The sequence below is a fragment of the Austrofundulus limnaeus genome, unplaced genomic scaffold, assembly GCF_001266775.1.
Source record: "Austrofundulus limnaeus strain Quisiro unplaced genomic scaffold, Austrofundulus_limnaeus-1.0 Scaffold364, whole genome shotgun sequence".
In the NCBI taxonomy this organism is placed as follows: Eukaryota; Metazoa; Chordata; class Actinopteri; order Cyprinodontiformes; family Rivulidae; genus Austrofundulus; species Austrofundulus limnaeus.
In genome coordinates, this window is record NW_013952766.1 from 257,839 (window position 1) to 268,223 (window position 10,385).

The 10,385-nt window shown below is 46.6% G+C and overlaps 2 protein-coding genes across 3 annotated transcripts in view; one reads left to right on the forward strand and one right to left on the reverse strand.

The window, feature by feature from the left end:
- The window catches only part of LOC106528223 (SUN domain-containing protein 1), a gene marked incomplete in the record, with an annotated part of 13,766 nt that extends 13,186 nt beyond the window's left edge, over window positions 1-580 (reverse strand). For both annotated transcript variants that reach the window (XM_014023339.1, XM_014023338.1), the window contains 2 exon segments: window positions 12-170; window positions 479-580. In XM_014023339.1, the coding sequence (XP_013878793.1) occupies window positions 12-170; window positions 479-564 (245 nt within the window).
- A 987-nt stretch (window positions 581-1,567) lies between these two features.
- heatr1 (HEAT repeat containing 1) overlaps window positions 1,568-10,385 on the forward strand; it is a gene marked incomplete in the record, with an annotated part of 21,153 nt that continues 12,335 nt past the window's right edge. Inside the window, 18 exon segments of the mRNA XM_014023340.1 lie at window positions 1,568-1,652; window positions 3,944-4,098; window positions 4,174-4,390; window positions 4,727-4,868; window positions 4,948-5,049; window positions 5,796-5,936; window positions 6,148-6,356; window positions 6,425-6,558; window positions 6,629-6,710; window positions 7,583-7,684; window positions 7,762-7,870; window positions 7,963-8,070; window positions 8,169-8,267; window positions 8,337-8,425; window positions 8,500-8,696; window positions 8,787-8,908; window positions 8,994-9,191; window positions 9,290-9,461. Coding sequence (XP_013878794.1) covers window positions 3,957-4,098; window positions 4,174-4,390; window positions 4,727-4,868; window positions 4,948-5,049; window positions 5,796-5,936; window positions 6,148-6,356; window positions 6,425-6,558; window positions 6,629-6,710; window positions 7,583-7,684; window positions 7,762-7,870; window positions 7,963-8,070; window positions 8,169-8,267; window positions 8,337-8,425; window positions 8,500-8,696; window positions 8,787-8,908; window positions 8,994-9,191; window positions 9,290-9,461 — 2,365 coding nt within the window.

Below are 10,385 nucleotides of genomic sequence, written 5' to 3' on the forward strand. Positions count from 1 at the left end.
CCCGCTGCTGTGGGTCCGATGAAGAGGAGGAGACCCGCTGCTGTGGGTCCGATGAAGAGGAGGAGACCCGCTGCTGTGGGTCCGATGAAGAGGAGGAGACCCGCTGCTGTGGGTCCGATGAAGAGGAGACCTGCTGCTGCTCAGAGTCCGATGAGGAGGAGTAACTGGAGCTGAGGAGGAGATGAACGAGCAAATATGTAAATCAAAAAGTCTTCATCATTCAAAAAAATAAAGTTTTTTATTAAATTATCATTTTTTTAAACAAAACTCAATGTGTAGAAAGTTTCTAATCTAAACTTATATAATCATGAAGAGATAAATTATTAACTCTGGATCAGAACAGTCTTCAACAGAATTTAAAGTTTTTTTTTTATATTTTAAATAAAATTTGCCTAATAAAAAACAAATGTTAAAGACGTCCCTGAAAGCAGATCAACACCTGACCCACTATGACCCAGAACCACAGGAGGATACACACAGGTCTGTCCAGCCCCAGCTCTGCAGGTCCTCCTCTTCATCATCATTCATAATACAGACATACACACATCCAACAACAACACACATACACACAAGTCAAGCAGCAGGTCAGATTCACCTTTAATCTGCTTACACTTCCTGGTCCTGTCATGGGTCATTGAGCTGATCAGACTCCGCCCACATAGATAAACACACCAACACGCGCACTGACACAATAACTTAATCCAAATTAACCAGATTCCCAGACTGACAGAGTCCTCAAGTTCTAATATTCTTTAATTGTGTTTGTTTCCTCCATAGATGGTCTCGAAAACGTCCATTTAAAAAACACGCAACAGCTTTGAGCCAATCAGCGTCGAGCTTACGTAAACGACATCCGAAACAACCAATAAGAATACAGAAGTGGGCGGACCCCCGCGAAAAACAAACTGGATGATGGCTACGCGAGGAAGCCGAGCATTAAAAACAAACAGAAACAAATCGACACAAATACTAAACAGACCCAAAAGAAGGTGTTCGTTAAATAAAGTAAAAACATTGATTCACCCGTGCCGCAGCGGAGCTCCCGAACCCGGTCTGACTCAGAACCGGTTGGTGATGGGACACACTCACGGACTGGTTCCCAGCTTTACATTAAACAAAAGCCAGCACTCGAAGCGATAAATCTCAATGGCAAACGCTTTCTCAATGAAACGTGTTAAAAATGTCCACTGACAACAAAGTTAAAGCGTTAGCTGCTTCGTGCTACTGTAAGTTGTTAGCAGTGAGCGGCGTTGTTTTTATAGCTTCGGTTTTATTATCGCCCCCGTGTGTCGGGAGATAAGAACTGCAGTCAGTGAAATCAAAGATCAGTACGGAACGTCAAGATAAGTACCACCGCAACCCGTAAAACATACACTTTGAAAAAATGCTTTGCCAAAAGACAAATATGTATTTAAATTGATATAATCTTTGAAATGTTTGATTTAGACAGGTTAGGGTGTAGCTATAACCTAGTTAGTGTAGTATAATCTACTACACGTTTTTGTCTCCCTGCGGACGAGCCAAAGATTAGCGGGACACGAAAACGGAAGTAGTTGGGAGTGAATTCAGCGGTGAACCGGATGTAGAATCGTTGTCATCGTTTTCTCGCCGACAACGTGTCCGCATGTGTTCAGTGGAATCGTAATAATCAGGTTTGAGTTGTTTATTTTTATTCTTTGTGATTAGTGGTGTTTGTTGTTCTGTAAAAGTCAGTCAGAACACCGTTGTTCATCAGTGACAAAATCTGTCGGATTTTACAGTAATAACGTGCTGTTTTCCACAGCAGCTCAGTCAAGTGAAAAAAAAAAAAAAAGAATGTTTCCATTTCTCTAATGAAAGTTTTTACATTTTGGTCTTAAAGGTTTTTAGCTTTTCTTGTTGTTAATGTGCTTCTTAATGATCTGTTTCTCTCAGATTATGTTAGGTACCAAGGCTAAAATGTCGATTTTGGACATACATTATGGTTGTAAAATTGCCAGAAAATATGCCCTAAGTTTTAGAGCTTTAATTCCTTTTCCCATGATTAGTTAAATTTCACTTTTTAACATTTAGTTAGTGATTATTGCACCTTATAATGAAATTTCATTTGTTTAAAAGAAGAAAAATACAAAAACGAAAAAAAAAATTCAAGGTTTATTGAGAAAAATATTCTGAATGTTAATGAAGTTTTGATTTGGTATTTGAAATGTGACCCAATGCATGTTTAGAATATTTACCAGTCATTTTTTGGGTCTAGGACACTGGGTGTACAAAATACAAAGCAAAAGGTAACTATAAACACAGGCGAAATTAGGCCAAATAATAATTCAAAGATTTAAAAAAACATGTACATTCTCAAATTACATTGATAATATTGTACATGAACTTTTGGTTTGACACTTGAAATATGAATTTTGAACATGAAAACAGTGCAAAAGAGAAATAAACGGCATTTTGAACATTCAAAAGACAAATATAAAAACTATACATGAAAAAATACAAATTCAAAACTATACAATACTAATAAACAAATTATTGCAATGCCTACATCAGCTGATATTTCAGCGTAGAACTGCTTGAAGCACTTACAATTTTCTACAGGAAAAATACACATAATACTACAAATGATAATTTTACACAAGGAACAACATATAAACCTGTCACTGGAGGACTCTCCACCAGAGGAAGAAACATGGAAATCAACAAATGAAAATCACTCCTTTCGTAGCAGAAAATACAATGGTTTTCATCACTGTATTATGTAGAAATAATAGGCGTGTCTGACATAATGAAACATACTCTCACAAATATTTATAATCAAAGTTTGGTAAAAAAAATAAAAAAATAAAATAAAAAAAACAACAAAACAAAACTAGCTTATGATAAAACAACATACCTCAAAAGAGGAATCTTCTACATCAGTGGTTCCCAAACTTTTTATCTTCTGACCCACAAAATATCCATGGCTTAAACTTGTGACCCCAAATATTACTGGTCTGAGTACACGAACTTCATTAATAACCCTGAAAACACAGGCTTTTTGACAAGATAAACAGCTTGTACACAAATATAAATACTTATTTACAGTTATTTTGTATTTTTGTAATATTTATAGAGAAAATATTACATCAGCAATTATTTTATTACCCTTTAAATTGATTTCTGGAGATTATCCAAGGTGCTTCATGACCCATAATTGGGTCCCAAGCCCAATTTTGGGAACCAAAGTGCAGTGGTTCCCAAACTTTTCAGCTTTTGACCCGCAAAATAACAGTAGCAGAGACCTGTGCCACCAGATATTTTTGGATGATAAACATTTGTATCAGGTCAACAAAACATGGGCATAGTAACTATATTTTTTATACCACATTTATCCATTATAAATATATACCTCACTCCTTTGTAACAACTAAGGCAAAAATGTAATTAATTCAGAAAATCTTTTCAGGACCCCACCTTGATGTTTCGGGACCCCACTTTGGGTCCCGACCCCAACTTTGGGAAACACTGTTCTACATCATGTTTCTCTGAACCGTAGCGGCCGTTTTATGGTCCTTGACGGGCTTTCAGCTCATATCAATGTGTCTTATAGAGCACTTAACCCACTCAAACACACTCAGGTGCACGCAGACACACACACAGACACAAACAGACACAAACAGAAACACGTGGGAAAACACTGAAAATCGCTAAAAAAATTCCAGTTTCCTGCTTGCCTTTTTCCTCTCTTCCTGTTCTCTCCCTCTCCTGTTGTTTGAAGGACAAGTCTTGCGATACTATTCCGAGTTACCGTAATACACCCCATACGTCACATATTGAAAGAAAGCACAGAGTCTCAGCTCTGTGACAGCGCTGGAATTTTTCAGATTTAGCGATCAGTCGTGGAGTTACGGTAACTTTCCCCAGACACAGCAGGGTTAAACTGAAGTTGTGTTAACAGGTGTGTTGTTTTGTTGACCTTCAGGTTTAATTTCGTCATGACGTCGTTGGCTCTTCAGCTGAAGAAGCTCGCTCTGCCTCAGAACGACCCAAATCTTCTGACTCGTAAGGATGTCGCCTCGCTGCTCTTTGACCCGAAAGATGCTGCGACCATGGACAGGAGCACCTTCTACGCCCTCGGTGAGCACGGAGCCGCACCAGAACCACGTCCCCATCCAGCTTCATGTTTCCAGTCTAACTGTGTCTTTCCTCCAGGCTGTACTGGGCTGGAGGAGCTGCTGGGAATCGAACCGGCCTTCCTGGAGTTCCAGGACACTCTGTTTAGCCCCGCCTCTTTGACCCTGGAGCGCAGCGTCCAGTCCAAAGAGGTCAACAGGAAGCTGGACGATGGCATCTCACTCTTCCTCACACGTCTCTGTCCGTACTTCCTCCTCAAACCGGCTCACAAATGCATCGAGTGGCTGGTTCACCGGTAAGCTGCACCGTATTACACCTGGATTACATCATACACACCTGGATTACATCATACACACCTGGATTACATCGGACACAACTGGATTACATCATACACACTTTGTCTCCATCATACACACCTGGTCTCCATCACACACACCTGCAGTACAACACACCTGGTCTCCATCACACACACCTGCAGTACAACACACCTGCAGTACAACACACCTTGTCTCCATCACACACACCTGCAGTACAACACACCTGCAGTACAACACACCTTGTCTCCATCACACACACCTGCAGTACAACACACCTGGTTTGATGTAACGATGATGTCGTGGTTGTCCTGCAGGTTCCACATCCAGCTGTACAACGCCGATAGCCTGATGGCGTGCGTTCTGCCGTATCATGACACCAACATGTTCGTCAGAGTCCTGCAGCTGCTGAAGATCAAAGACACCTCCAACCGCTGGAACTGGCTGCAGGGTCTGCAGGTCTGCCTCTCTGGTTCTGGTTCTGGTTCTGGGACATAAAGACTTTGTTTATGATGAGGTGTTGTTGTTGTTGTTTCAGAAACCGGGCGTGCCACTGTCCAGGTTAACTTTGATCACTCACTGCTACTCAGACCTGAGCTTCATGGACTTCATCTGCACCATGGTGACCCGGTCCATCCAGGTACCATTTCTGACTCTGTTCTGTGTGAGGGATCAGAACTCCTGTCAGTGCATGTTGAGCACCTTTACTGCACGACTGGTGGGTTTCTGCTTGTAGGTGGAAAACAAGTATTAGTATTTGCTAATAGAAGTAAACATTTAGAAATAAAGATTCAGCGTTTGCACTGTCGGGGCTGACTCAGCCTTCAAATCACCATGGCTGACTCAGCGTTTGGACTGTCAGTGCTGACTCAGCGTTTAAATCGCCGTGGCTGACTCAGCATTCAAATCACTGTGGCTGACTCAGCGTTCGAATCGTCAGGGCTGACTCAGCGTTTAGATTGTTGGGGCTGACTCAGCGTTCAGATTGTTGGGGCTGACTCAGCGATCGGACTGAGGGTGCTGACTCAGCATTCAAATCACTGTGGCTGACTCAGCGTTTGGATTGCTGGGGTCGACTCAGCGTCGGGAATGTCGGTGCTGACTCAGCGTTTAGATTGTTGGGGCTGACTCAGCGTTTAGATTGTTGGGGCTGACTCGGCGTTTAAATTGTTGGGGCTGACTCAGCGTTTAGATTGTTGGGGCTGACTCAGCGTTCAGACAGATGGGGCTGACTCAGCGTTCAGACAGATGGGGCTGGCTCTACGTTTGGACTAATGAGGCTGATATCTTGTAGAATCTGGTCCTCTCCAGAGTGACCCATTAAAGGAATAATATTTGTGTTTTTGTGTTTCTGAGGTTCTGACTCGTGTATTTGTTTATTTTCAGGCATACTCTGGACTCTCAGACACATTCTCTCAGCTCAGAGTCATCTTCTCCTTCTACGCCTCCACCATCGTCCCTGCTCTGGACGCCGTGGACAAAATTTCTGACTCCATCATCGCCAAGCTGCTGCCTTACATCCAGATGGTACCGGATCTTAGTCTGGATCAGATTACAGACTCTGGACCGGACACGTTTTAACGTTTTTAGATCCTGTGTTTTGGTTGATCTGTAGTGACGGTGGTCTCATGTAGGGGGCGCTCTTTCTCCTGGTCATCCTCTCATTAGTGGACCGGTTCTGTTTGGGTGTAAATCTGCTGTTTGGTTTACGGTTCTGATGGTCTCCCGTTCCCCTCAGGGTCTGAAGTCGCACCTGTCGGACTTCAAAGCCGCCTCCTACATGATCGTGTGCCAGCTGTCCGTGAAGGTGGTGATGGAGGCGAGTCTGGTGGACAGCCTCGCCGTGCTCGTCAGCAAGTCTCTGCACAAAGAACCGGTTCTGGCCCAGGAGGGTCTGGGCTGCCTGACAGTACTGCTGCAGAACCAGGAGGGCCGCGCTGGGCCCAGGTAGCGGCTCGGTTGTCCTGAGCGCGCTCGGTTCTGCATGGTCCGGTCTCACCTGTGTGTCGTTTCAGGGCGGTGGGCCGGCTGTGCTCCGTGCCGGCGCTGGTCCCCACGCTGCAGGTCCTGGCAGCGACCCACGACGTCGGTCCTATGCTGCGGTACCTGCTGCCCCACCTGGTCCAGAACCTGTTCGACAGCATCTCAGGTGAGACCTTGGACGTCAGGATCCAGAACCGGAGCTCAGATCAGAGCTTACCTGTCGCTCTCTGTCACAGGTGAGACGAACAGACTCGTTGCGTTGGAGTCCATCCTGAAATCTGTCCCGCTGACCAAAGACTTGGACCGGACTCTAGCCCGGTAAGTCTTCATCAAGAGTCTGGGTTGATCCTGAACGAGCACAGACTTCCAGAGACCGCTAGAATCCAGTTTTAGGTCCTCATAAGTCTACCTGCAGTTTTAAGTCCTCAAATAGTTTCACATCCTCAGATAACAAGTCCTGGACCAGTCTTTAGAGGACAAGTACAAGTCCAGCTTCAAGTCTTTATAGAACTAGTTTCAGTTTTTAGAAAACTAGATCAAGTCTTCATAAGTCCACTTAGGAGGACCAGTTTGTGACGACTTTAGTCCTCTGGTCTTGGTTTAGTCTTCAAAGAACTCAACTTTCAGTCCAGAAGGACTTGTCCAAAGTTTTGTCTCAGGTTCTTAAAGGACTAGTTTAAGACTAGTTTCAGTTCTCAGCGACTGGACCAAGTCCTGTCTTCAGGAAATCCAGTCTTCATAGAACTACTTTGACAAGTCTTCTGTTCTTGGGTCTGAGTCTGGTCTCGAAAGAACAGGTCCACCACTCTATCCAAGTCCTAGTGGACTTCAGGTCTTGGCTGTTCTCTTTATAGAACTAGTCTAGTCCCAGAGAACCAGACCATGTCTTTAGAGGACTTGAGGTAATCTGGATTTTTAAAGAACTCATCAGAGGCTAGTTTCAGGTCTTGGTCTTGAGTAATTCAGGACCAGTCTTTTTCCATAATGGTGGACTAGTCTGTGAGGATCAGGTCCACGTTAAGTCTTTAATGTAGAGGATCTGTAAGACCAAGTCTGCATTGGTCATAAAGCCTTGAATCTTTGAGGGTCTTTGGAAGTCCAGTCCTGGTTGAGTCTTAAGATTCAAGATCCAAGTCCTGACTGGAGTCTTTTTAGGTTCACGTGAACTGGTTCTGTTGGTCCTCCTGCAGGTTGCTGCTGGATCAGTATCTGAGTCAGACCCAACGTTCTTCTGAGGACTTGGTGACCCTGGACCAGAGTCTGCTGCCTGTGGTCCGGTTGTTTGAGTCCAGGTAGGACCACGTCCATACAGTTTTCAGATGGGACCTCAGAGACCTGGACACTCAGCTGTGAGTCTGCCCCCCTTCAGGTACTGTGGAGCTCTGGACGATGTCCTCTCTGGACATGTGACCGACCCGCAGCAGAAACGTCTCTTCCACCGGTTCCTGTCCTTGTCCACGAGTAGCGGGAAACATCAGGTGAAACAGGTTGTTCTAACGACTCAGCAGGTTTTCATGACGGGTCTGGATCTAACCCTGTCCCCATTGTACCGTCTCTCTGGTTCTGTTAGATTTTAGGCGACTCGGATACGTCTCTGCTCCTGAGTCTGAAACATCCACGGGCGTCGGTCCGAGCGTCGGCTGTGGAGCACCTGGTGGAACTGGTCTCCTCCGGACAGGTACCTGTGAAACCTCACCGGTCCTGGACCGGTTTTTATGTCCCTGTGGTGTTCCTCGGGGTTCAGTTCTGTTTGGTTCTGAGTCTTGTCTCCTGCAGCGACAGAGTTTGGATGAGACGTTCCTGAAGGACTCGGTCCTGGAGCGTCTGAAGGACGATGATCCTGAAGTGGTCGCGGTGACGCTCCGAGTTCTGCAGGTCAGTGAAGTAAACACGTTTGTTTCTTTCTGTCATCACGGTGTGTTCACTGTCGCTCGTTTTTTTTAGATGCTGCTGGACATGTTGGACCCGGAGGAGGTGGTGTTGTGTTTACTGTCTCTGCTGGACAGAGCTGAAACGTCCACGGCGGGGTCGTGGTCAGTGAAGTGAACCTCGGCTGTAGGTGGTGCCTTCGTGGACCTTCTGTAAATTTGAGTTCTGTCTCCTTCAGGTTGCCCGTGCAGGTGGAGGCGGTGCGTTTACTGTCCGATCCCCGGCTGGGAAAAGGCGACGCTGAGTTCGTGCAGAGGACGAGCTGGAAGCTGCTTCCCTTCCTGGTGATCGGCTCAGCTGAGCCGGGTCTCGCCGGCTGCGTGGCCCGGTGCTCCATCCTTGCCCAGAACCCCCTCACCCACAACTGGGCCCAGGGTACCAACTTCCTGTGAATCCTTCACAATAAAAGCTTCTTTTAAAATGAAGTAATTTTTTTGGACGAGTCGGTTTTTTGTTTCCTTGCAGAGCTGGATGAGGTAATGAAGAGGAGGTCCAAATCCGGGTTTGTTGGTTCTGCCAACCAGTGTCTGGTCTCCACGCTGAGCAGGAACCTGGGCCACATGGACCTGTTCTCCAGACAGGACGCCGTGAGTGACATCTTTATGGTCTGACAGCTGCTTCAGGTCCGGTTCGAGGTTTCCGTCTCAGTTTTTTGGGTTTTCTGTGTCTCAGCTGGAGAAACTGGTTCTGTTGGTGGAGCAGCAGTGGGGGTCCGGGCTCAGGAGGAGGGCCTCCTTCCTGGTTCTGACCCAGACTCTGCTTCTCGGTCTGAGGGAGCTGAGCGGGACCCAGCACCTGCTGACGGCTCAGAGGGTCTACACGGTCCTGGAGCCTAAACTGCTGGAGGTCAGCAGGACTGACGGCGCTCAGGTGGGTCTCACCAGAGGACCCCCCCCCCCCCCAGGGAGCCCAGGTGCATTGTGGGAAATGGAAGCTTTTGGTTATTTTCTCTCTGTGTGACATCACAGGAAGCTGGGCCTGTCTCTGTCTCCGCCTCTTTCTCTGAGGCCCTGACGGTCTACCTGAGCAGGTGTGAGCAGCAGCCAGGTGAGCGTTTGGACCAGGAGTTCAGCTCGGTTCTGATGGTCCTGCTCAGGGACTTCGTCTCGTCCCTCAGGTGTCCCGATGACTCGTTCAAAGGTGAATAAATAAACAACGTTTTAAAGACGGACAACAAAACAAGAATCTGGTGATGAAACTGACCTGTCCTTCACCTGTCTCACCTGTGTCTCACCTGTCCTTCACCTATGTCTCACCTGTGTCTCACCTGTCCTTCACCTGTGTCTCACCTGTCCTTCACCTATGTCTCACCTGTGTCTCACCTGTCCTTCACCTGTGTCTCACCTGTCCTTCACCTGTGTCTCACCTGTCTCACCTGTCCTTCACCTGTGTCTCACCTGTCCTTCACCTGTGTCTCACCTGTCCTTCACCTATGTCTCACCTGTGTCTCACCTGTCCTTCACCTGTGTCTCACCTGTCCTTCACCTGTGTCTCACCTGTGTCTCACCTGTCTCACCTGTGTCTCATCTGTCCTTCACCTGTGTCTCACCTGTCTCACCTGTGTCTCATCTGTCCTTCACCTATGTCTCACCTGTGTCTCACCTGTCCTTCACCTGTGTCTCACCTGTCTCACCTGTGTCTCACCTGTCCTTCACCTATGTCTCACCTGTCTCACCTGTCCTTCACCTGTGTCTCACCTGTCCTTCACCTGAGTCTCACCTGCCTTTCACCTGAGTCTCACCTGTCCTTCACCTATGTCTCACCTGTCTTTCACCTGAGTCTCACCTGTCTTTCACCTGAGTCTCACCTGTCCTTCACCTGTGTCTCACCTGTCTTTCACCTGTGTCTCACCTGTCGTTCCCCTGTGTCTCACCTGTCTTTCCCCTGTGTCTCACCTGTCTTTCACCTGAGTCTCACCTGCCTTTCACCTGAGTCTCACATGTCCTTCACCTGAGTCTCACCTGCCTTTCACCTGAGTCTCACCTGTCCTTCACCTATGTCTCACCTGTCTTTCACCTGAGTCTCACCTGTCTTTCACCTGAGTCTCACCTGTCCTTCACCTGT